Source organism: Peromyscus eremicus, chromosome 12 (genome assembly GCF_949786415.1).
Source record: "Peromyscus eremicus chromosome 12, PerEre_H2_v1, whole genome shotgun sequence".
Classification (NCBI taxonomy): domain Eukaryota; kingdom Metazoa; phylum Chordata; class Mammalia; order Rodentia; family Cricetidae; genus Peromyscus; species Peromyscus eremicus.
In genome coordinates this window covers 798,165-825,613 of record NC_081428.1, presented here as the reverse complement: position 1 = coordinate 825,613, position 27,449 = coordinate 798,165, and the positions used below count along the sequence as shown (strand labels likewise).

Genomic DNA, 27,449 nt, shown 5'->3' with positions numbered 1-27,449 from the left:
TCTGCTTGCTTTCCTGGCTTGACAATACCTCCACTATACAAACAGCAATACGATAACATCATTGGCTAAGAATCAGTGTAACTAACAATGTCTTTTTGGTTTACAACAAATTCACATCAACATTTCCCCTCAAATATGGACTTCAAGGGATCAGACTCCTGAGACATTCCAGCTGCATGTATTTGTACAAAAAACATTTATTGAGGCCCAGGCACTGCTATCCCAGCCCTTTGGGTATGCATCCTTCGATCTGGATCTCTGCTGGCCAGCCAGAGTATCTGTTCTTGGATTGATCTGAGTGGTTGATCTACGTGAGGAGAGGAAAAGAGTGTCATTTATCCACTAATCTCATCAAAAACTACTGTATCTGTGTCTGTTGTGAGCAAAAGTCTCACATAGAAGTTATAGTGGCATTTTCTCCAACCCAGGTTGAGGTTAAATTCTTCTCAACACCCCTTTCCTTCTTCCATCCATTCTGTCATTTCTTCTTTACTTACTTCCTGGTTGTTCTCCTTCCACCCCTTCCTCCTCCCTTCCTTTCTTTCCTTTCTTCAGTTTCTTTGATTGAAGAGTGTCTTATTCTGTAGTACAGGCTAGCCTAGAACTCACAGTGATCCTCCTGCCTCAGCCTTCCAAGTACTGAGATTATAGGTCTGAACTACCACATGCCAGCCTCAATGTGTCTCTCAATAGTATTTAAATGCAGCTGTAGCATGAATCTTAGAGTCTTGTTAATAAAAACAAACCTGGAGCCAGGTATTGGGGTGAGCACTGGAAGATCAGAGAAGCAGAACAAGCCACAGCCACCTCACCTTGCCAATTCCCCAGCTGATCTTGTTTCCTCAGACTGGAAGCTTCTGAGTTCTCATCCAAACGGATCTCAGCTGAACTGCTACTCAAAAGCCTAAAAGCTTAACCAGCCTAAAGCTTCTACTTCCTGGTCCTCATGCCTTATATATCTTTCTGCTTTCTTCCATTACTTCCTGGGATTAAAGGCGTGAGTCACTATGCCTGGCTGTTTCCAGTGTGGCTTTGAATTCACAGAGATCCGAGTGGATCTTTGCCTCCCAAGTGATAGGATTAAAGGCGTGTGTGCCAACATTTTCTGGCCTCTATGTCTGTCTAGTGGCTGTTCTGTTCTCTGACCCCAGATAAGTTTATTAGGGTGCACAATATTTTGGGGAACACAATACCACCACATGAAGCTCTAGAACTTTCCCAAAGGATGAGACTCTTTGGCTTAGTAGAGTGGCTAGGAGCCTGTGAGAAGCAGCTACTGAAATATGAACTGGGCTGCGGATTCTATTTAATTTTGATCTACTTACATGTGCACTTGCTGAGTGTTGCTGTGGGGACAGCACATTGGTATAGCTGTCGTCTGTGGGAACAGGACCATGGAGTCCAGACCCCACACATGCAGTTTTCAGAGTGCATTAGTACTTGTTACTCAGCAAGTGTGTGTTCGTATTGGAGTGGGCATTATGACTCTGTATTTTCAATTCTTTCACAGCCTAGTGCCTTTTCTCACACCAGTGTCACTGAGATGTAATTCACATACCATGAGAGTCACCTGCTGAAGTTGAGTTTCAGCAACTCAACTGTTTTTAGCACATTCCTAGTGTGTGCAACTGTTACTACAATCAACAAGACATTGTCATTACCGGAATGAAGAGTCACATACTCTGCAGCAGTCATGCTATCCTTCCCCACCCCAAGTAACCACTAACCTACTTCCTGTCCCTTTGGATCTGCTTATTCCAGAAATTTTGTATAACAATGCATCATACAATATGTAATTTCTGCTTTCTGTGTTACTCACCATAACATCTTCAGGGATCTTCAATGTAACTGCTCATGTCAGGGTTTCAGTTCTGTACATGGCTGAAGAGTATTTCCTTCTACAGCTACCCCATGTTGACACTGACCTCTTGATGGGAGGAAGAGCACTGTGTGTAAACATGTGCCCTGGGTCCTGAGTGAAGGCATGCTTCACTCTTGGAAGTATCCCTACAAGGAAGCTTGCTAGGCTAAGGGTAAACTGTCTCTTCGATTTTGAAGAAACTGCCAGAATGTTCCTCAGGGAGTCTACATCATTTTACATCTCTCCAAGCCATGTGAGAATTCTAATTTTTCTACACTCTCTTCCACACTTACCTGTCTTGCTACAAATTATGACTACAACCACCACAGTGAGCCTGTGGCTCCATCTCACCATGATCTGATGACTCAGGCTACTAAGCATCTTTCCTCAAGTGTATTATCAGTCTGTGTGCACATCTTCTTTGAAGAAGCATCTGTTGAGAGGTTTTGGCCATTTTTCAATTGGGTTATCTTTTTAATCACTGAGTTGTAAGAGTTTTTTTTTTTTTTTAATATACTTTGTACACAAGTCTGTTATTTGCAAACATTTTCTCCTAGAATTGCTCTGTGGATTTTCTTCTCACTTTGTTGTTGTTATTTGAGACAGGATCTCAAGTAACCCAGGCTGGCCTTGAACTCTTGACTGTCCTACCTTCACCTCCCAAGCACTGAAATGACGGGCATGTGCCACCCTGTCTCACTTCTTTCTTTCTTCATGTGTCCTTCAGAACAGAAAACTTTGTAATTTTGAAACTGAACATTTTATGTTTCCTTTGCTGTAGCTCTGCACTCTTCCCGAAGCATCTGCTTAGCCCAGGATGACAGATCTCTGCCCACCTTGCCATCCTGCTGAAAGAGCCAACAGTTTTATCTCTGCCACGTTTAGGCGTTTGGTCAGGTGTTAGGTTGCTTTGCTGTATATGGTGTGTGGCAGGGATCCAAATCCATCTTTTCCTTATGTGTTATTTGGTTTTCCCTGCACACTTTATTGAAGAAACTATTTACCCCTGAGGAGATGGTCTTGGCTCACTAGATAAAATCATCTGGTCAGGTATGAAGGAACCCTTGCAATCTCTGGAACCTGCTCTACTCACCCAATCTATGTCTGTCCTCACAGAGTGCCATGCTGTTCTGATGACTGTAGCTTTGGAGTATGTTTGAAATTAGGAGACCTAAGCCTTCTTCCTGGAGCCTGCTTTGGTGTGTCTTTATCCTTTTTCCACTAGTGAGGATCTGATTCACAGAGAGGTGAAGCAGCTTGCCCAAGGCCACACAGCCGAGGAGATGTCTGTCTGTGCATTTGGGTGAAGGGAATCCTGAGTTCACTCTGAGTGAACCCCAGAATCCAAGGCAAGTGGGGTGCCTTCCCACCACACAGCTGCAGGGTAGACTTACAGGGAAACTGCAGCCTGTTCAAAACCACATGTGTCCCCAACAAACCTAGCCCTGAGGCCCAGTCCCTCATCTCACACCTGCCATCCCTCAACCCCTGTGGGTCTAGGGAGCTGACAGGCAGAGCCTTCTCCCTTTGAAGGTGACTATGAGGCCTCCACTGCCCACAGGTATTCAGACACAGCAGGATAAGAAGTGCCTTCTCTGCAGGGCTGGCTTTCTGTGGGCAGGGTAACTGAGTCACAGTGAAAACATGCTTTGATTGGCCAAGGCCTCCGGGATCCTCAGTTTCAGAGCTGGGGACATCCAGAAGTTCCAGGATCTCTTAATCTAGGAGCAGTGGCCTGGGTGTCACCCCCTCCTCCCAGGAGAGGCCATGACAACAGGAGAAGGTCCAGCTGCTCCTGGCTGCCACTGTCTGCTTTAAACCATGATTCCAGGCAGCGGGATCAAAGTCTCAAGCTGAATCAGATGTGACCTGGTGTGACCATGGAGATAGGTCTGCTCCTAGCTAAGTGGAAAGATGGCCTATCAGAGCCGTGGGCCTTCGTGGTGAGTCCGTCTCCTCCTCTTCACACTCATTCATATCTGTTGAAAAGGGCTGGGGTGATGGTCCCTGGAGGCATGGACCCCGCACAGCTATGCAGCACCACCCATCAGCTGGGTGGTCACAGGAGACAAGGTGCTCAGTCGCAACTTCTCTCTTCCTCCTTTGTTTTCGTCCTTGATAAACGGACACCTCAAGTCCCAGGTGACTCCTTGAAGGAAGACAATCAGCCAAAGTCTTTCTGTCCAGTGCATATTTGGCATCTCCGTATTGGAAATGGTTAATATATAACCACCTCAGGCAGTCCCCTCTGCCACCATCCATGGTGTGATTGCTGTCCCCAGAGGAGGGACTAAAGAAGGCTAGCCTCCTGCTCAAACAGATCAATCACCACCAGTAACTGGAACCAATTTGCATTCTGTAGTGAGACCAGAGGAGTCTAGGATGGAACATGGAACTCATGGGAGAGGCTGACCAGTGCCGATGGGACAGTTTCACACACCACAGCCCTGTCTGAGAAGAAATGGGGAAAGCCACTCACTTTTTCTCTCTCCATTTCTGGAGGGAGCTCAAAGCCCTTTGCTGCAACAAACACCCAGCTTGACCTGAACTTCATGTTCTTGATTTCTTTGCTTCCAAGGGCTTCTATAGCATTCTTTGCTTCGGCCTTCAGTCTGGGGCAAAAGAGAAAGCATGAGCAGGCCTCTTGTGAAGGGGTTTGAAGGTATGTGTATGAGTGTAAGAGTGTGTGATAGTGTGTAAGTGTTGTATGTGTGAATGTGTGTGAGTGTGTGTAAGTGTATGAGTGTGTAAGTGTGTGTGTGTGTGTGGCTATCTGGTTGTCTGGCTGTCCTGGCTGTGTCCCATTGCTTGTCCTAAATGGAAGTGAAACTGGCCTGACTCACTACAGCACAGGGTTTCACCTCTAGGACAGCATGTGCTGGTGGACCAGATGACCCTAATAGTGGGCATAGGGCCACATTTGGAAGCCTTTTGCACTTCATTTGAGCCCAGTAACCTTACAGTTATGAAAGGTCACAATGTTACACTATTCTGTCATATCCTCCCACTCAGCCAGCTACATTCCCATCCCTGTGGCCCTCCTGCTTCCATATAGTAAGGCCAGAACAAGCAGCTGGAAGATGAAAGCAAGTATCAAAAGTTTCCTTTCAATGCTCCAAAAGGTTAGCTGAGAGAGCAGAGGAAGGGTTTAGAAGGAGAGAAACAAGAGGTCCAGGTGCTCCTAAGCAAATTCACTTCCTAAACAAGGAGCTCTACATCTCCACAAGCTCTTTGAACTAGTGGGATGTACTTGGAGAGTCAATGACTTACATAAGTACTCCTAGTAACAATTGTGTGTGTGCAAGCGCGAATAGGCATTGAATGTGAGCATGTGAACGAAAGTGTGTGCACAGCATGTGTATGCATATGTGTGTGTGTGTGTGTGTGTGTGTGTGTGTGTGTGTGTGTGTGTGCATGAAGGAAATGTGTCCTAGTGCAGATGTGAGAGTGGTTTCTGGTATTTATCACACCATTTCTTCCCTTCCCTTGTAGAAGTATCTCAATCCTTGGGCTCTGCAGGACCCAGGGGCCTCCTGACTAGCTGCTCTTGTCATATGGGAGTAACTGCATACACTCACCTGGAGCTCCCATCATCGTGGGTCACCATGAATAACAGGGATTTTGAAGGGGCGCTCTGAATGAACTTGGCCATTGGCCCAGAGTTATCTGTAGAGTCAAAGCCAGACAGTAGTTCAGGGTCTTCTCAGTGAATGAGGTTCCCACCCTGGCTATGGGCTTCCTTTCCCCTCTACTGTCTACCCACTCTGAATCCCCTGCTTCCTAGACTGGTCTCAGGGGCACAATCATGCTTGGCTACTTCCTCAGGAGTGATGTTAGAAGTTCTATGGGAAGCTATCTTGGAGAAGCCCTGTGGACATCGACAACTTGCAGCAGGTGCTCAGGGTATAACAAACATAAGTCCAAAAAAACAAGGCTAGCCACACAGAGTGGAAAGCCCTGAATAAATTAAACCCTGAAGCTGTAGTTAGCAAAACCTGCCACAAACCCCAGCTTCTGCAAACACCTATCAACCACCTCTGCCATTAGAGACAAGAGGTCAGTCCCCAAAGGTGATGCCTTAGAGCATGGCACAGAATTGCAACAGAACCTACATACAATAAACACTGGCCAAAAAACTCTCTGCTTCCATTTCCCCATGGGGTCTACATAGTCGTCTTCATCTTAATCAGAAAAGATTTTTCTTACCACCTTCATACATGTCAAAGTACTTTGTTGATATCACCTTTCCAGTCTCATCTGAAAGCAGAAGAAATGGCTTTAAGGGAAAGCTCATGGGACCTGGGTCCGCTGGTAGCCCTAGCACCAAGTGACTGGAAGAAATAGGACCAGAGTGGTCTCCAGCCTGGAGAGGGGCTGTGTGGTGGGATTATTCTTCCCAATCCTGGCCAGCACGACTCCATATTGTTGTCATCTGTGTGCCAACCTGCAGCAAAACAGGCTGTCCTTCCCATGGGCTACATGCCATCTTTCCACATGGTCAGACAGTGTTTGCTGAAACCAGAACCCCTGATAAGAGCAAGGTCAGAGCACACAGAGACGTGGAACCCCTGCCTCTTCAACACTAGGTGGCGCTCTGAACTAGGTTTGCTTAACTCCGTGGCCTGGGAGCCTTTACATAAAAGAGAACCTTGGTAGGCAGAGGATTCGGAAGTGGCTGTGGCAAGGCTGTCTGTGAGTCATCCAGGTTCTAGTGAACAACCCTAATAAATTAATTTATGATCACCAGGCTAGACCTGTTGGACTCCTTGTCTGGCCCATCTGCTCCTTCCTTATTTGGGGGTGAACAGAAGTTTCTTTTACTTCTCCCAGGGAACTCTTGTAGCAATAGGCTGGTCTCCAAGGAGCACCTCCATCAGGGAAGGAGATGCCTGGCCACTTCTCTAGGACTCTCTCATCTGTGTCGGTCACAGGATCTTAATGCTCCTCTTCTTCCTCTCTGAACCATCAGAAGACCCCAGACCTTTTCACTTCATACTAGGTGTCCTGGGGCGTATTCTGACTGAGGGTGGTTTGTTCTGCCCCACAGCCCTGCCATCACCAACCTTATAGTCGGCTGGTTCCTGCATGACCCCTGTTCTCTAACCTGATGTGGTTCTTATTACAAGGGACCTCTAAAAACACCCAGATCCCAGAGGAGGCTGATGCACCTGCACAGGTTCCCACAGCCCTGATAGAACTGGTCAGTGTTGTTACCTTTCCCCAGTCCCCAGGATCCAAGAGCAAAGGGCTCCAGGGCCAGGGTCTGTGTGGATCTGAGTTTCACAATATGTCCTCTCTACCTGCCCTTTCTCAATTATAAAGTCTCTTTTAGATTCAGTTTTTGGTTATTTTGTTGTTGTTGGACCACAAATGGTTTGTAGAGTAAGAGTTTTAAATAATTATATCATTTTAGAATTTATTACAGTATAGACCTAGATATGGGCAAACATGTTGAAAAACTATGGTCTTGGCCTGGGGAGATGGCTCAGTAGATAAAATGCTTGCCTTCCAAGCATGGGGAACTGAGTTCAAACTCTAAGAACTCATGTAAAGCTGACACAGAACTGTGTGTCTGTAAACCCAGTGCTTGTGTGGAGATGAGAGTTGGAGAATCATGGGCCAGCTAGTCTGGTGTGTAAAACAGAGACCCAAAGAAGAGATCTCAAAGAAAGGGTGAGGTAAGGACTCACATCTGAGGTTGTTCTCTGACCTCTACATACACTACACTCATGTGGATATTCATGTGCACGCCACACACACACACACACACACACACACACACACACACACACACACATTTTAAAAGAAGAAACATCAAGGTCTCTATGGCAATCCTATTTCAGGTGGAATTTCTGAGAAATATGCACTTACAGTTGACGACAGCGATGTTTATCCCTCTTCCCACGTTCCCTGTCTTCTCTCCTAACAGCCTAAAAAGTGAGTGAGAGTTGGTCAAAGAGCTCCTACGTGAGCTAGGTGAGCAGCCCTCCCTCAACAGGCCTTCTGTGCTCAGGACAGTGGCACCCCTCTCCAGAATGCTCCCCCAAATTATTCCACCCTTGCTCTACACACCTACAGGATTCAGACTCAGTTCCTGGGTGCCTGGAAGCTGCATTTCATCTTATAATCTGGACCAAAGGCCAGACACGAAGGCTCTTCACCAAGGCTTCCCTCACCAGCCCCTGAGAAGCCATGCCTGGTCTCACAGACTTGAGGGAGGACGGCAGCTCCACTCCAGGCTGGGCTTCTTCAAGTCTCTGCTTCCTTCTCCCTCAGGACTCACAGGCTTTGCCAGCCTTCTAGTCATTCCTTTCACCCATCCACCAACTACAACCCAGCTTATTTCCTTAATAAGCACTTTGTATTGTATCATTTAAGTTTTGCTTTTCTTTTGAAGAGATTTTTATTCTAATAGGTGTGCTGTGGGATGTTCTGTATGGCAAATGTGTTGCTCTGATTGGTCAATGAATAAATCACTGATTGGCCAGTGGCTAGGCAGGAAGTATAGGCGGGACAAGGAGGAGAATAAAGCTAGGAAGTGGAAGGCTGAGTCAGAGAGACACTGCCACGCCACGATGACAAACAGCATGTAAAGATGCTGGTAAGCCACGAGCCATGTGGCAAGGTATAGATTTATAGAAATGGATTAATTTAAGCTGTAAGAACAGTTAGCAAGAAGCCTGCCACGGCCATACAGTTTGTAACCAATATGAGTCTCTGTGTTTACTTGGTCGGGTCTGAGCGGCTGTGGGACTGGCAGGTGAGAGAGATTTGCCCTGACTGTGGGCCAGGCAGGAAAACTCTAGCTACATAGGTGTATAGTTTGTGCACACAAGTGCAGTGCTTGAGAGGGTCAGATACCCTGGAGCTGGAGTTAAAGGCAATTGTGAGCTGCCAGACGTGAGTACTGGGAACCCAAGTCAGATCCTCTAAAAAAACAGTAAGTGCTTTTAACCATTAAGCCATCCTTCCAACCTAATTTTGCCTGTCAATTGAAGAAAATGAAATGTCAGTATCATATACAATTTTAATTCAATTTTTGTGCCTTAAATCCAGGAAGACTAAAGTATTTCCTAGAGATGATAATTGTCATTGGAGGTCATAGAAATAATGTATGTGTATGTGTTTGGGGTGTGTGAATTCTATGTGCATGTATGTGGTATGTCAGCATGTATCCACGTGTATGCACATGTTCATAAGTGCATGTATTGTGTCTATGTTTGCATATGTGCAGATGTGCACACATGTGTTGTATATTTACAATATGTGCATATTCTGGACCTTGGCCGAGATTAGCATCAATGACTCAGTATAATCATAAAGAGAATCTGGAGCTTGTCTTTCATGTCAGAGCTATAATGTGGGCAACAGGCGCTTTAATACGCTGCCTCTGGCATGTTTAACTGAAGGCCTCCAGGAGCCACAAGGCCTAGCGCTTTCTCGGTGTTAGAGAACAGTCTATAAGTGCCCAAAAAGAGGCAAGGAAGGACTTCCGTTCTCAGTAGTAAAAAACTGGGTAACCATAACCCCCACAGGAAGCAGGAGGTGAGGAGGAACACACTTTAAAAAGATCTACTGGGAGGCAGTGGTGGTACATGCCTTTAATTCCAGCAGAGGCAGGTGGATCTCTGTGTGCTTGAGGCCAGCCTGGTCTACAAGGTGAGTTCAAGGACAGCCAGGGCTGTTACACAGAGAAACCCTGTCTTGAGAAGAACAAACAAACAAACAAATAGATCTGCTGGGATAAGAGAGCTCTGAAATGTAGCCAAGAACTTCCCAAGCCAACAGCTGACTGATGACAGATATTGCAGGGGTAAGTCTAACATTGAATGAGATCTTTGTTCTTGCAGGAACACCCACAGGTCAACAGAAGGAAGCCTGGAGAAGACACCAGCACTTCTAACAGCCATGCAGGCCTTAGGGACAAAAGTCTGAAGGCAAATTGAGGGCCACATCAAATCTCTCAGATCTTACTGAGTTAGAGTCACAAAAGGCTGGATGAAGAAGACAGAAACTAGAATTTGTGGCCTTTAGCCCAGACTTTGTTGAACTAGGTAACCCAGAAAATGATGACATTTAAAATGTGTTCCAGAACCTGATCGTAGTTCAAGGTTCTAGGAACAGTATTTGAGAAAAGAAGACAGAAACTCCCACCTTGCTGTGCTTGGGCTGTGACTGAGGACTGTGACTGCCGGTTCCTGTGTTGGGAGCTTTGTCCCAGCGCGGTGATGCTGAGGTGCTGTAAGAAGCTGTGGAAACCCCTGGAGGGGAGCCAACTATTCTCAGAGGGACACTGTTCTTAAAGTATGTTAATTCCACAAAGAACAATTTACTGTACAAGGGAAAACCTGGCTTGCTTCTGACCAGGCAATCTCTGTGTCTATTCTAGCTATTGTGAATATACTTGCTAAGAGGCAGGGCCATGCTCTTGGCCCTCCTGAGTTAGAAGACAGAGTTCTTTTCTACACAAGCCATTCAGCTTCTGGTGCTCACTATGTGATGGTAAATTGATTAGTGTGTGCCTCTTGCTGCTACTTTTAAAGGAATTCTCAGAGGTACTGCCTGGCACACTGTCAGAAGAAGCTTGACACACGAAGAAAGAAGTCAAGAAAAGAGCCAAAGGAGCCAGCAGAACAGCGTGGACAACAGGGGCACATTCAGGCTCCAGCCAGCCAGCTGAACTTCCAGATAACAGCACTCAGCGCATTCAGAAAGGATGGGAAACACGGAAATTTTCAACCAGAAGTCAAAAAAAAAAAAAAAAAAAAAAAAGGCAGGCTCACTTGGGAAAAAAGAAAGAGCAGCAGTCAATGGCTGGGTTTAAGGACAGATTAGACACAGTAGAAGAGATCAGTGGTGACGTGAAAAACAGTTCTATCTACAGTAAAGCATAGAGAGAGATGTGACAGATGGAAAGTGGACTGTGGGGTATCAGGAACAGAGTAAGGAGGTTCAATAGAAAGCAGTGAGCTGAGCAGCAGTGTTCATTGCTCTCTAAGTGACAGACCGTGACTTGTACAGGACCTGTCCCTACGACTTCCTACCATAATGCACTCAAACTGTGTGCCAGCATAAATCCTTTCTCATGTGAGTTGCTTTTGTTTAAGTATTTCATCATGGCAATGGGGAAATTTATCAGACACAATGAGGATATTGAAATATGCTTACTTAAGAAGCCCCAAATAGCTAAATAAGACAAAGCAGGACACACCAGGGTACAAATGCTGAGACCAGAGATAAGTAAAAATATCTTAAAAGCAATCTGAAAAGCACTGAGCACATCAAGACCCAGGTTTGAGGTTCCACCTTGCACCCCACTAAAGAAACTATCTCTCTAGAGATGCGCAGGCTTCATCTGTGAAGATGAGCATCACCTGAGTACTGAGCAGAGCTGTGCTCAGAACTGCTAGGACCCTTTCCAGAAGAGGTGACTTGTAAAGCCCTGTGCTTCTACTAAGTATTTGTAGTTAAAGTTTTTTCACAAAGAAAGTCCACGCCTGGATGGCTTCACTGGTGAATTACATAGAACTACCATCAAAAGAGACCATGAAAATCCAACCAAGACCACAAACAGCCCTCAGAGACACCCATTACCCTTCCCCGGGGACACAGTGGGTGTTTTGATTCCCACTCCTAATTTTCAGCCTTGTCAGGGGTTAGGAACATAAAAGTGCAGCCTCAGAGGGAAGAGAGGGGACACAGCCAAGCAGACGCTCATCTTCTTACACACAGTACTTACAGCTCATCCTCAAAGCAGATCTTGGCATACTTGTCTCGACCACCACCACTGAGCAGCCGGTAGGCATAGGTGTCAGGAGGACATGGTGCCCAGTGGTCACATTTTTGCCTTTTGGGGGTTGGGGCTGTAAAGACAAAAACAAGACAATCATAGTTGCTTTTCAGAGGCGACTGCTGTGTGGCCACCAGTACCAACAGCTCTATTCCAGGACCAACTCCCAGTGTGGTGGGGGAAACTCTAGAAGCAAAGTTGGCAGCTGTGTTTGGATCCTGAGAATGCTTCTCAAGATGCATGGTTGATGTAATGTGGTTTTGTCTTCTGGTAACAGCCATAGATAGTGAGCACGAGTAGCCATCTCAGAGGTTTTAGGATTGCTGCCCACAGCTGCTAACTCACAACACAATGAACACTGGTGGGCACAAGCTTTCAGGTCACAGCAGATATGAACTACACTTCAGGCCATTTGACCCTAGAAGATGTACACAGCAGGTCCATCCCACAGCAACAGAATACATGCTTCTCTCCAGCATACAGAGAACATTTCCATACTTGACCTTTGCCAAAATACCTAGAAGCAACTAGAACATTCTCCAATGAAGAGCTTGTGTTAAGGAATAAAAGGAGACTCAGCAAAATTAAGATGGAAAGAATATCCTTGGGCTTCAGAGCTGAATCAGTAGTTAAGAGTACTGGCTGCTCTTGCAGAGAACTAGGGTTCAATTCCCAGCAACCATATCTGTAACTCCAGTTCCAGGGATCCAGTGCTCTTTTCTGGCTCCACAGCCTCTGTGTCCACACAGTGCATAGACATTTATACAGGCAAAATACTGCCCCCCACACAAAATCTGTTTTTTATTTATGTATTTATTTATTAGTATTAGTATTGCTTAGGGGTTTTTGTTTTGTTTTGTTTTGGGATTTTGTTGTTGTTGTTTTCTCAAGACAGGGTTTCTCTATGTAGCCCTGGCTGACCTGGAACTTACTCTGTAGACCAGGCTGGCCTAGAACTCAGAGATCTGCCTGTCTATGCCTCCTGAGTGCTGGGATTAAAGGTGTGAGCCACCATTGCTCCACTTGTTTTGATTTTCATTTGTTTGTTTGTTTTTGATACGGGGTCTCACTATGCAGCTCTGGCTGTCCTGGAACTCACTATGGAGACCTGACTGGCCTCTAACTCACTGAGATCCACCTGTCTCTGCCTCTTGAGTGCTGGGATTAAAGCTGTGTGCCACCACACTGGCTAAATTTTTTTTTTAAATCTTTTAAATGCTTTCTGAAAACATGATGGTGAAATGAGAAATGAGGATTTTCAGAAGCTGTGGAAACACACAGAAGCTAAACAACAGGGTTCTGAGCAATCAGTGAATCAAAGGAGAAAATCTAAAATATCTTAATAGGACATTGTGCCTCCTGTGACCTCAGAACTTGGGAGGCTGAGGCAAGAGCACTGTTCTGAGTTCAAAGCCAGCCTGTGCTATGGATTGTGACTGCCTGAATCAATCAATTCCTGACACAATGGACACAAAGCAAATAGCTACTAAAATGTATGGAATCCAGCAAAAGTAATTTAAAAAGCGATGTTTACAGCAATATTCACCCACATCAGAGAAGAGGAATGCTCTCTGGTAAATACCCTGACATTCACTTAGGAACCATAACAAGGAGAAAAAACCAAGCCTGAGGCAGGAGAGAAATAAGATGTATTTGAGCAGAAATGTATAAGACAGAGAAGACTAAGGAGTAACAGAAAAGATCAATGGAACAAAGACTCATTTAATGAAAATAATATCAGCAAAACTGGCATATCTGAAGCTAGATTTAAAAGAGAGAGAAGATTCAAATAAGTTTGTGTATGAAAGAAGAGGAATTTTGATGCCACAGGACAGAAGGACAGAGGACTATTACTCAGATGAACAATCCTCATAGCACAAACTGGGTAGCCCTAGAAACATTCCATACATTCTTACAGCCTAACAAGACCAAATCATGAAGAAACACAGAACCAAACAGGTCAGTTACAAATAGAGGCTGAAACAGTAATAAAAAGTCCATCATCAAACAAAAGCCTAGGGTCAGGTGGCTCCACTCCTGACTTCTCCCACATTTAAAGATGACCCAATACATCAATCCTCAAACTCTTTAAAAAAAAACATCACAGGAGGACAGCATTATCCTGATACCAAAGCCAGACAAGGACACTGCCAGGAAATAAAATTACAAGCCAAATTCTCCGATGACCATAGACACAAAAATCTTTCCCAAAATACTGAGGGACCAAATGCAGTAGCACACTCAAGGGTCACTCATCACAACAAAATGGGATCTTTCCTTGGTTTGCAAGGATGGCTCAACAAATGTAGATCAGTAAACATGAGACCACGAAGACTGAATGAAGGGCAAAGCGCTCACTGGGGTATCAATAGATAAGGGGATAGGGAAACACGGTAAAATCTAACATTTTTTATAATGAAACTCTCAATGGATTAAATATAGAAGGGCTCAACATAGTGCTGTATTGGTGCTGAGAGTCAGAGTCGGGAGTTTTTCTCTGAAACTAGGAACAAGTTAAGGCACTCTGTCTCACCACATCTATTGAATGTAGTGCTAGAAGCTCCTGCCAGAGCAGTTACGAAAGAAAGAGAAGTGAGAGGCATCAAAATAAGACGAAGTTATATAGTCTGTTTGCTATGAGCATCATCCAATAGAGAGAGCACCTGACTCCATGAAAAACTTAAAATTGACAAATTCAGTAAAGCTTCAGGATACACACACACACACACACACACACACACACACACACACAAATAGTGCTAATATTTCTGTATACTAACAATAAACTATCCAAAAGAAAATGAGGAAACAATCTAATTTATAATTGCTATAAAACAGTAAAATACTTGGGAATAAATTCAACCAAGGAAGTAGATGCCCTGTATGTTGTAAACTATAAAACAGGAACGACAGAAGACAACTGCAAGTAGCATCGGCTGTTTGTAAATTAGAATAATTAATATTCTGAAAATATTCATACTTCTCAAAGTGATCCACAGATTCAAAATCCAATGTCATTCTTCACAGGAATAGAGTATGTATGGAAGGCTGACAAGATGGCTCAGTGGGGATGGGTACCTACTGTCAAAACAAGACGGCTCAGTGGGGATGGGTACCTACTGTCAAAACCGATGACCTGGGCTCAGTCCCTGGAAACACATGGTAGAAGGTAAGAACTGATTCCCTTAAGTTTTTCTCTGCCCTCCACACAAGGGCTGGTGTGGCACACAGACACATACACACACAGTCAATCAGTAAAATGAAAGAAAAACAGAAGTTTTATATGGAACCACAAAAGATCTTTAGCAGCCAAAGCAATCTAGAAGTAGTGCTCTACCTGATTTTAAACTGTATTACAAAGCTTAATCATCAAAACAGCTTGGTAGTGTCATTAAAACAAACATACCAACCAATAGAACAGAAGAGGGAGCACAGAAACAAATTCTCACATTCAGTCTTTCATTTTTTGGCAGAGATGCATTGACACAAACAGGGCAAAGAGACAATGCTGGCTGGACTTACGACAACTTGACACAGAAACTAAAGTTACCTGAAAGGAGAGAACCTCAATTAAGAAGATGCCTCCATAAGATCTGGCTGCAGGGCATTTTCTTAATTAGTTATCAATGTGGGAGGGCCCAGTCCATTGTGTGGTCATCCCTGGGCTGGTGGTCCTGGGTTCTATAAGAAAGCAGGCTGAGAAAGCCAGGGGGAGTAAACTAGCGAGCAGCTCCCCTCCAAGGCTTCTGCATTAGCTCCTTCCTCCGGGTTCCTGCCCTGCATGAGTTCTGTCCTGACTTCCTTTGATAATGAATAGCAATATGAAAATGTAAGCTGAAAATCATTTCCTCCCCAACTTGCTTTTTAGTCACGGTGCTTTGTTGCAATAGAAACCCTAAGACAGACACCATTTAATAAATGGTGTTACAAACTTGACCTTCTCATGCAGATGGATAAAGCCAAGTCACCTCACATTGTACACAACAGCAGGACTCAAAATGGATAAAAGACTTGAGTATAAGAACAGAAACTGGGGGTTGGGGATTTAGCTCAGTGGTAGAGAGCTTGCCTAGCAAGTGCAAGGCCCTGGGTTCGGTCCTCAGCTCCAGAAAAAACAAAAAACAAAAAACAAAACAGAAACTGTGCCAGGTGGTAGTGGTGCATGCCTTTAATCCCAGCACTCAGGAGGCAGGAGCAGGTGGATCTCTGTTAATTTGAGGCCAGCCTGGTCTACAAATTGAGTTCCAGCACAGGCCAGAGATACACAGAGAAACTCTGTCTCGAAACAACAACAACCCCATCCCCTCCTCCCCCCAAAAGAACAGAAATCGTAAAACATGGGGAAAGCCTTAGTCATGTTGGCTAGGCAATGATTTTTCTGAAATGACCACAGAAGCACCAGCAACAGAAGAAAAAGTAGACCGCTGGAATTATATCAAACAGAGCAAAGAAACAAGGCAGTGGTGGCGCACGCCTTTAATCCCAGCACTCAGGAGGCAGAGGCAGGTGGATCTCGGTGAGTTCTAGGACAGCCAGAGATACACAGAGAAACTCTGTCACAGAAAAAAAAAATGAGCAAAGAAAGAGACAACCAATAGAACAGGAAATAGTTCTGGGCCAGTCATCAGATACAGGCTAAGGCTCAAAGTACATAAGGAACCCCAGCAGTTCAATGACAAGTTTTAAACCTGATTATAAAATGGGCAAAGGGGTGTGTAAGATGAGACCCAAATCCCATACTGCATATTTCCGGGTGTTTTGTTTCTAAAGGTGATGATTTCAGTGTGTTAATGAGAACCTGTACTCCTGTGTTCATGGCAGTTTACTTACAGCATGAAATATGATATGTGTATATAATAAAATACTATTCAGCCTTAAAAAGACAATCTTGTGACTTTGGGAAAACTGGATGACATTCTGCCAAACGAAATAAGCCAAGCATAGAAAGACAAATACCACAAAACCTCACTCACATGTGGAATGTAAAGAAGTTAAACTCAAAGACACAGAGCAGAATAATGGACATTAGAGACTGGGCAGGTTAAAGAGTGTGGGAGGAAAATTGAAATGGCTTTGTTAAGAATGCATGTGAGTTAGATGAGATCTGAGCTTGTTTGATCAAGAAATTTGCCATGAAATGTGGCTAATAACACATTGAATTATATACTTGAAAACTGCTACAGAAGCCACCTTCAAGTATCCTTAACACACAAAACAACTTCTAGCCAAAAACCTTGCTGCTGAGCTCCAGTCAGACACCCCACTGTGTCTGCACAGACCAGAATGTCACACTGTACCCACATGTACATACAGACTTGACTCTTGGATTTTAAAGTTAATCGGTCTATTGAAAGCAGACATTCAAGCCAGCGAGAGGACTCAGCAGGAAAAGGCACTTGGTGCCAAGCTTGAGGACTTGAGGTTGACTCCCCAGAACCTGTTGGAAAGAGAGAACCAACTCTCATTGTCTTCTGACCTCCACACCTGTGCTGCAGCACATACACATGTGTGCATGCGGGTAATCCTTCTTTTAAAAAGATAAAAATGATGGTGTGAACAGCTTTATCCCTGAAGAACCTGCTGGAACAGGTCAAGGTTCAGAGAACTGCCATGATATCCAGCACACTGTTGTGTCTCTGATGGACATGGCCCCAGACATGGCTTATTGGGGACCACAGTCCTCTGTCCCCAGAAGGAAAAAATGGGAGAGATGGCTTCCTTTCCTTCAGGCTGGTCTGGGCTCCTCTTTGCCTGCCCTCTGTCTCCTTGGCCTAGACCAGCCCCACACCAGCATCCCCTGTGATGTCTTTTTATTGTATTTTGTTAACTCTAGCTTACAATTTCCTTATTAAAAACTTCTCCAGGAAGCGGAGATCTTGTGTTTGTGTCCAGTCACTGCAGCACCTCCACAGGGGACAGTGCTGGTAGCTGTTCTGTCAACATCTGTTGAAGGCATGAGCATCTGTTAGGCTGATCTGTGTGTACATGAACATGTGAGTTCAGAGACAAGAGAGGCTGCCTACCCTGGGAAAGCACCAGGGGTGGAGGAGGGGTATAGATTAGCAGTATAACACACAGAACAAGCTGGGGCACCCATCCACTGTAAAGAGAATGAAGGGAATGACAGGAGACCCTGGGAGCAAGGACAGCACCCAGTCAGTGTCTGCTAATTCCCTTCCTACAGATTCCGATTATTTAGACAAAAAAAAAAAAAAAAAAAAAAAACCTTAAATTTTCACTCTCGAGGAGGAATCTTTACTATTCTACCTTTACAACCATTTCCTTCTGGACTTTTCCATGCACTCAAAAGGCATCTGCAAAGTTGGGATATGAATGAAACGTATTTAAACATCATGCTGTGTTAATCTTAAGTTTCAAGTACAATACTTAATGTGGTTCTTGTCAAGCTCTAGACAGCCAACTTTAAATCAACTATTAGACTCTTAATACAAAAAGGTGCCACATATGCATTACCTTTTCCATATTTCTAGTTAATTTTAACACTCTACATCGTGTTTAACAATTTAAGAAGAGAGAGAGAGAGAGAGAGAGAGAGAGAGAGAGAGAGAGAGAGAGAGAGAGAGAGTGTGTGTGTGTGTGTGTGTGTGTGCCAGTAAACACACACACATGCAAAGTAGAGGCCAGTTGGGGAGGGTGCCAGGGTGCTGTTTGCTTTATTCATTTAAGGCAGGGGTCCCATACAGGACCAGAAGCTTGCTGCTTTGGCAGAACGAGGCGGCCAATAAGTTTCTGGATCCACTGTCTCTGCAATGCTGGGGCTACAGATGTGCCCACCTGTGCTCAGGTTTAATGTGGATCCTGGAGATCTGAACTCAGGTCCTCGCGTCTGCACAACAAGCCCCTTCACCACGGAGTCGTGTTCCCAGTCCCTAGTTAACAACCTTTAAAATTTAATAGTGATACTCATTCCTTGGATATTCACCTGAAAATGCACTGAGCAGAATATCTTCCTTCCTTCCTTCCTTCCTTCCTTCCTTCCTTCCTTCCTTCCTTCCTTCCTCCCTCCCTTCCTTCTTTCCTCCTTCCCTCCCTCCCTCATTTATTTATTTATTTATTTATTTATTTATTTATTTATTTATTATTTGTTTGTTTGTTTATGGTTTTTTTTTGAGACAGGGTTTCTCTATGTAACAGCTCTGGTTGTCCTGGAACTCACTTTGTAAATCAGGCTGGCCTCAAACTCACAGAGATCTGCCTGCCTCTGCCTCCCGAGTGCTGGAATTAAAGGCGTGCGCCACCACCACCTGGCTAATATCTTTAAACGCAATAAAAACACTGTTTAAAAGTGGGTGCTTCCTGGTTTCCAGTTTAGCAAACATACATCTATAAACTCATCTATAAACTTTAGAGAGAGGATTCCCCAGATGGGAACATGTTCTCCCTTTAGCACAGAGATGGTTCTCTTATTCAGCAGGTGTGGCCGCTTCCCTGTGGATGATGCTGTGCCTTGCACACCTGGCCTGTGATCAGGAGACAAACACCTCCTGTTCTTCTTGCCCTCCTGATACCCTGCAGCCAGAGTACTAGTTACAGAGTCTCCTTCACTGGCTGTGAAGTGGGCATGAGCCCATGCATGAACATTATGTATGCCCACAAATATTCTGACATTACCCTGCAAGGGGAACTCTGACCTTAATGGTTGTTCAAAGAGAAGCCCTGTGGACATCATATACTTGTCAGGTCCCGATGGACAGACACTTAAGATAATAACAGTGTGGCAAATTGGTACAGGAGGCAGCAAAGGAAAAACCATAAAAGATAGTTTAAGATGGTTATGAATCCAGCTGTAAAATATAAGTCAGCAAATTAAATCTGACAGCCCTGTAGAGACCTCCCAGAAGTGAGGAAGGCAGCAGCAGCCTGATTTTTTCCAGGAGCTTGGCTCTGTAAACCCCAAAACATTCAGAAAGCAGTGAGAAGTTAAATTAGACAGTAGACCTCAGAGTAACAGGGAAAGAGCAAGAAGGCAAAAGAGCATTTCTTTCCCCTAAATGTAGGAAAATCTTTATAGTATAATCAGTATGTTTTGCAGTTTAACTATGCCTGCAGTGCTGTGTCAGCAAACACATTAAATAACAGTTTTAACCTATATAGATACATAAGAGTCAAAGTCTCTCTCTGTGTAGCCCTGGTTGGCCTGGAACTTGCTATGTAGACCAGGCTGAACTTGAATTCATGAAGATCTACCTGCCTCTGCCCCTCTGCCCCTCTGCCTCTACTGGGATTAAAGGCATGAACCACAATACCTTTAAAATATATCTTTAGAATATATTTTGTGTTGTAAACATAGCAGCAAACCCCTATCAAGTCAATTTACTTCAGATTTATTAAAAATTTTTAAACAAATTATGAGACTGAAAGGCCAGCTGGATGAGTTTCCCTCCCCACCCCTATTTCATAAGCCCACCTCCTTTAGTCTTCTGGGGACTCTGGCTCCATAGCACCAAGAGCCCAAGTAATGGTCCCAAGAAACATGTGGGCTCTATCTGATCATGTGACAGTTTCCCAGGCAGAGTCACAGGTTCTGAGCTAGCAAGAGACATCTCCTTTCCCTCTAGGATGGGAAGGGACCCAGATGCTCACTGCCAAAGGCACATATACCTGTCAGGACAGCCATGGGCTGGGCTCTCACTGGGCTATTCCTCCTCTACCTGTCAGTCAAAGTGGTTGGGGCTCTGGGACAGGATGAGATGACCAGTCAAACAAGGAAACAAGACCCTGCTTGCTCAAAATACCAGCCACAGACTCACCAGATATCCCTGCCAAGGGCCATGACACAAAACAGCAGATGGCAACTAACAGTCAAGATGTCAACCCACCAGATGAATAATTCTCTGATGGGAGAACCTCATTAAGCATGGCTGCGAGGCCACAGATGCTGGAATACCAATTGCTTCTGTCTGTAATTTTCTCATGTGCTATTGCAAATTTTTCCCCAAACTGCTATGGGGATTTCCCCACAGCCTGTATTGGTAGTGTGTTTTCCTCATGAATACATATTCCATCTATTGGGCATATTTATATCTGTGGATTTTCAGGAAGATGATTTCTCCTTATGCTGTGTAATTTTGATGAATAAAAATGCTTCCTCATTAGGTCTTTTGTCCCAAGAAAACTGTGAGAGACAGTACCTGTTTTACAACATAGCTCAGGCTGACATAGGAAAATAACAGCATTTTCAGACAGCTTTTACACCATTAGCTGATTTAAAGCCTCAAAGTAACCTCAGATTTGACCAGGTGCCTTGAAAGGTTTTAAGATAAACTCTCCCAGAGAATGTAGTCCTATTCACAAGGACAGATAGCTAGCCACAATACCAGTTCACCAGGACAAAATTGCCAGCTGTCTGATTTGTTGAGCCAAGGTTAGGCACATAGCAACCTTACTGTGGTGCCCCTCTTGCTACGTCTGGCTGTTATCTAGGACAGCAATTAACTCTGCACAAACTCCAACCTCAGTTTCATGATATGAGACTCAAAGTTCAGCCAACTAACTGTTCTTTATGATAGGTCCTGAAATCTCAAGAATGACAGGATACGGATCAAGAGGTCTGGCCAGGGATATAGATATATTATATACCCACTGCAGAGTTTGGAAGCATGTACTAAGACTATGTATGCCTTCTATGGAGATTTAAAATGCCAACTTGGGGTGAAGATTCTATGATTTCTTGCTTTTAGATTCATTAATCACTACAAGTATATTTTTACTGTTTTATAAACACAGCTTTTTCTGAGTAAAGCTTATGCTTTAACAATTTCATATGTATATATAATATACTCTCTTTCTACGTTCTTTGAGTGCAGTTTAATATTTAAAATTTCCCTCATGGCAGATGGATCACCATCTGCAGCAAACAAGTCCCATGCCTGGGGTGAGAAACTGGAGCAGGAAGTCATGCATGGTTAGAGGCTATTCTCTTGCCTGGCTTCATACACCACCACCACCACCCCACCCCAACCCCCACCACACCTGGCTTGCATCTCATAATGGTGCTGCTTCATATGGACATGGACATGTGCACGTGAACTTCCTGGAAGGCAGGCCTTTGGTTTTCTTCAGAGTCCCTATGAGCATTCAGCAGTAGTAACCAAAGTAACATAGAGGTGAGTATTTGTTTTCTTGAAGGGCCTGGGAATGAGTGGGAAACCAGGATGGGTTTTTTGTTGTTATTTTGTTTTTCTTTGGTAGTATGCTCACCATGAGTATAGTCTTCCAATCATTTCCTAGGAACACAGAACCACATTGCATGGATAGAAAAAGGTGCTTGCTTCTCAGGCCAGGATCCACAGCTCCCTCCCACCTGGCACTGTCCCAAAGGGTCACCAAGGACCTCACCTAGCCTTAGTGCTTCCTATGAATCCTCTCCCTTCCCAAGACAGCTGAAGTCCAAAGGGACAAGCAGAGGTTGAGGTCCCTGGCCCACAGGAATGCTGCTCACACCAACACCAAGTGGCTCTTACCAGATCCAGAGGCAGAGAGTTGGCATGGGGGAGGGCTCCAGCCTGTCTCCCAGAAAGCAATGCCATTTCCAGGACTCCAAACAAGCCCACGAAAAAAAATTCCTTTTCATCTCACAAGCCCTCTCTGAGGCCAAGTCAATCACAATAAATACAGGTTCTTGGACTCAACCATAGACCCATGGACTTTTTAATTTCCTGGTGTGGAGTCCAAGAATCTCTCTTTCAGGAAAATCCCCGGATCTGGGTACTCTGGTTTCCCTCACCCTGGGAATGAGGGTGATGATCCTGAGGGTTTAGTAGGCATAGTAGAAAGTCACTGGGTGAAGAGATTCTCTCATTCTTTCATTGGGGCTACCAGACAGCAGCTTCCCGGCCACAGCCATCACTTCACTGCTTCCCATGAGACTGTGCAGTCAGAATTGGCCACCGAAAGTGTTCTGTTACATGCCAGCCAGTGGTTAAGTGTGGACTGTGCCTCTGAGCACAGTGTAAGTCAGAGAACAATGTCCAGACCTCTGTATACTCAGAGGTTAGGAGAAACAAGGAGAATGGAGTTGGGTGGCCATCCATAGGCAATGTCACTGTGGCTTTTGTTAAGCTTTTGTCTAAGGTCAGAACATGCTGAGGGAGAGACGGGCAAGGAGCTTTAGCGGGAGTCCTATACAGGACAGCACAGACAGGCTACTCTGGCGAGGAAAGAAGGAAAGAAGCCTGGGAAGTGGGGCTCTCTAGTGTCTCTGAGGTCCTCCAGGACTCAGCATCGGTGCTGGGGCCCAGACAAAGGAGACAGGAAGTGCAGGAAGACCACTAACTGTGGAGCTGCCTCTCTCTGCATCTGCTGCCCCACTTGTAAGGCCTAGATACAGACACTCCCACTCGGAATACCTATTACACGTGTATCTGTAAATGCCAACAGAATAAGGAGTTTGTGCTTCCTTGTTTTCAAATTCACAAAGCACTAAAATACCTTTTTAATTAATCTAATAAAAAATGAAATGTTTTCACATGAGTTTTTTAGCACTAAAACCTCCTGTCTTACTCTTCTATTGCTGTGAAGAGACCAAGGCAACTCTTACAAAGGAAGCCATTTAATTGTGGGCTCACTTACAGTTTCAGAGATTTAGTCCATTATCATCATGCAGGCAGGTGCTGGAGCAGTAGCTAGAACTACATCCTGAGTCATAGATAGAAAGAGAGAGGGGAAAGAGGAGAGAGAGACACTGGACCTGGCATGGACTTTTGAAACCTCCAAGCCCACCCACACCCACCCAAGGCTACACCTTCTAATCCTTCTAATCTTTTTACACAGTTCCACTCTCTGATGACTAAGCATTCAAATATAAGAGCCTATCGGGGCTGTTCTTATTCAAACCACCACACCTTCCTTGGTTATGTTCTCACAGGACTCAGGTTTTAAAGCTTTGATTTGTCACAGCCCATGGTTAGGGGCTGAGAAATTAAAAAAAAAGAAAAAGCCATGGCTAGGGGCTCCTGGAAAGCAGTGTACTGGGACTATCACATAGCAACTCTCACAAAAGTTTGCAATCCATTTTAGGAGAAAAGAGAACAGAACTTAGAAGCTATTTTTGCTAAAAAGTATTGACTCTTCTTGGGCCCACAAGGTACAAAAAAACAAAAAAATAAACAAACCATAAAAACAGAGTAATATTCTGGCACCTCTGTCTTCATTCTGCATCAGACCCTTTCACTTGGGTCACCTGTTTACTTTTGCATATGGATACACTGGTCCTTCAAGGAGTGTTTAACCTTCACATTAGTCCCTCAAGTAGTGTTCCCCCTTCCAGGATAAAGGCACAGAAATTAGTCACTGCCACTAAAGAAAAAAACTGAAAAAGATACTAGAAGATTGAAAGACATCCCATGCTCCTGAACTGGAAAAATTAATTGTGTGGAAATGGCCATTTATTAAAAGCAATCTACAGATTCAGTGAACTCTCATTCAAAATTCCACAGCCACTCTTCCTTTTCACAGATGTAGAAGAAAATCTGAGAATTTAAATGGCAACACACAAAAAATAAAATAAAATAATAAAATAGGATAGTGACAAAATAAAACAGGATAGTGAAGGCAATCTGAACAGAAAGAATACAGCTTGAGATAACACCACACCTGACTTCAAGCTATACCACAGAACCATGGCTTTAAAAACAGCATGGTTGGGCCTCCAGAGGGTGGCACACACCTTTAATCCCAGCACTTAGGAGGCAGAGGCAGGTGAATGTTTGTGAGTTCAAGTTGTGGTCTACAGAGCTTGTTCCAAGACAGGCTCCAAAGCTACACAGAGAAACCCTGTCTCAAGAACAAACAAACACACACCAGCATGGTCATAGTACAGAATCAGTAGAATAGAACTGAGGACCCAGATATTAGTCCATACTTACACAGCCACCTGATTTTCTACAAAGATGCCAAAAACACACATTCAACAAATGCTGCTGGAAAACCTGCATTTAACATGCAGAAAAATGAAACTGGACCCTCACCTTTCACCCTGCTTGAAACTCAACTTCTGTGCAATGTTCATTTGCCTCCCACCTCTGCCCTGCAGCACTCTCCCACCTCTGCCCTGCAGCACTCTCATCCTCCCACTCAGTGACCTTTGCATTATAACCAGCCCAAGGGTGCAAACTGCAGGATGCTTACTGCTTCTCAATGCAGAAGTATTACCTATGAGCACCTCTGTCCTGGACTAGCCAGAAGCCCTCCTGTATCTAAAGTAGGTGTGTGTAGAAATGCTCCTGGCCATCCTTTTACATGACAAGCAGTTGCAGTGCATCTCACAGAGGTCTGGTGCTGGCCTCACGTTAAAAGGGTAACCCAAAAGCTCAGTAATCAAATTAGCAACCATTTAAAACAATTCTTCCAAATTAAATTAAAAGCAAAACAAATTGTAATGAATAGTTTTAAATTTTTAAAACAGGGCTAATGAAGACAGCCGGAGCCCCTAGGCTGAGCAGGAGTGCCCAGTTTTCAGACGACCTCCTCATGGTAACTGCAAGCTGAGGCTGGGGCTCCAAAGAAATCTCAGCAAAGCACACCTCTAGGGCCTCTCTGGTTAGATTTGTAAAGCAAGTTGGTCCCAGTCTACCTGAAAAGCTATCAGAACCAGGAAGAGCCAACATTTAAAGACACCCCCAGTGCCCTCAGAAAGCTTTGCTTGTGGTGGATATGCACTTTCTGTGTCCTGTGGATCCCAGCAGGCCTTCCCTAGACTCTGTGTCTTACATGGCTGCTCTGTCCACCTATGGGTCCCCCTCACATTCATCCATCCAGTTCTGGTCTGAAGTACCTCTCAGCTCTCCTGACTGTCTAGTACATGGTCATATAGTCTTAAGCTGGGCCTAAGTGGGGGCTGGTCAATAAACATCAAGTTCATCTGTCATCAAGTACAAGGAACCTTCACCAGGTCCTTCCAGGGATGGTATTTATTTCCAGCCAGAGCACAGAACTGGTGTTTTTGTGGCCTTCTCTTCAGTGGTTTGTTTCTGTAGTATTCAGTATTGGTCCCACTAGGTGAGGTCATTCTTGTTGGTCACCCCTGTACATGGAGGCTCTGAGTCACTTGCTTGAGTGATGGGTGAGAACTTATAGAATCCATGCAGATCCCAGGGCCTCAACTCCACTCTTGACCCCTTTTCTGCCTGTAAGAGGAAAATTAAGGGGCCCTAGGAGTGGCTCCAAGGGGCTTCGGTGCTTGTATGTAGGGTGGGTGAGGCCATTTCCTGACACCTGCCCACCAGGAACGTTGGGAACACTAACACTGAATACCTAGCTGCAAGTATGGCAGCAAAAACTATGGTTACCCTACACCAGCTTTGCCTACACTAATACCAGCATGATTTATCTCCCCAAATCTGTACCCAGAGACCCCCCATGTAGTCAGGCTTCTCTCCCTAGGGGAGGCTCCACACCAGGAACAAACCAGCACACAGCCATTGTGACCATGGCCACAACATTTGGGTTTCTACTGTCTTCACTACACCCCACAGGATGGCAGGAGCTGAAACCACTCTACTAAGGAGCCTTTGGTCAAGGCTGGCTTACCAGCCCACATCCATGGGGTGGGCTTGCAAGCACATGTAAAAGCGGGAGGAAATAAAGGAGACAACAAGCTTCTGAGGTTCCTCTATGCCCTCTGCTGACAGGAAGTACTCCCTCCACGGGTGTGACTCCTCCACACCATGTACACAGGAAATAGGTGAGACACAGGAAAAGGCCATACAAAAATTGTACTGAAAACCAAAACACCCAGTCAGAGCCAAGTCCAATGAAGGTCCTTTTACCTTTTTTTTTTTTTTTTAAAGTTTAAAAAAGTGTATTAATCTTCCCTCTAAGGCCTGATTCTGCTTAGCTTCTGCAACCAGTCAAGACCAGGTATATTCGGAGCGGTACAGCCCTAGATAAAAATGAATTAATTGAAAAGAAACAGCACCTACAATTTTTTAAGCATTATCTAGTTTTGTGTAAATTAATTTTTAGACTTTATTTCTATGTTAAAAATACACTGGCTTCCAGATGTAACAGCACACATCTGTAATTCTATCACTTTAGGAAGAGGCAAGAAGATCTCCAGTTCAAGATCTTTTCAAGCCTAGGCTTCTTAGAGAGGGCCTGTCTCAAAACAAAACAAAAACCAAACAGCATCTACATGCAGTGAAATTTTTAAAGGAGGAGAGTTTGTGGCCCTATGTCCCACTGGGTACCCAGAATCATTTGGACAGCATTCATTCCACTTAAACCTTCCTTGTTCTTGAATGCTGTGGTGGTTTGAAAGACAATGGCCCCCAAAGGGAGTGGCATTATTAGGAGGTATGGCCTTGTTGGAGGAAGTGTGTCACTGTGGGGGCAGGCTTTGAGGTCTTTTTCTCAAGCTTCACTCAGTGTGACAGTCAACTTCCTGTTGCCTGCAAGATGTAGGACTCTCAGCTGCTCCAGCATCATGTCTGCCTGCATGCTGCCATGATTCCAGTCATGATGATAATGGACTGAACCTCTGAAACTGTAATTGAGCCACCCTGATTAAATGTTTTCTTTATAAGTGTTGCCATAGTCATGGTGTCTCTGCACAGCAATGGAAACCCTAACTAAGACAGATGCTGTGGTCTGACTTTCTTCCCCAGGCAACCCTCACAGTCAGAAGTGAAGGAAGAACCTTGAAGACGCATGTGCTCAGAGGGGACAGTTTTAATAACTGCATGCCAAGCCCATGAATGGATTTTGACAACACCCATTTCCCTCCAAGATAACACACTCCTTTGTGGCATGAGTGTTGTAAATAAAACAGATATTGAG

At 44.6% G+C, this 27,449-nt stretch overlaps 1 protein-coding gene across 1 annotated transcript in view; it reads right to left on the bottom strand.

Annotated features, from left to right (window-relative positions):
• Positions 1-206: 206 nt before the first annotated feature.
• Positions 207-27,449, bottom strand: part of Fam3b (FAM3 metabolism regulating signaling molecule B) — a 39,159-nt gene continuing 11,916 nt past the window's right edge. The window contains exons 3-8 of the mRNA XM_059277519.1: positions 11,601-11,724; positions 7,733-7,791; positions 6,068-6,118; positions 5,440-5,527; positions 4,341-4,473; positions 207-307 (exon numbers count right to left, since the gene is read on the bottom strand). Of these exons, the coding sequence (XP_059133502.1) occupies positions 218-307; positions 4,341-4,473; positions 5,440-5,527; positions 6,068-6,118; positions 7,733-7,791; positions 11,601-11,724 (545 nt within the window). The 3' untranslated portion in view covers positions 207-217. The remainder of the gene's footprint in view (positions 308-4,340; positions 4,474-5,439; positions 5,528-6,067; positions 6,119-7,732; positions 7,792-11,600; positions 11,725-27,449) is intronic.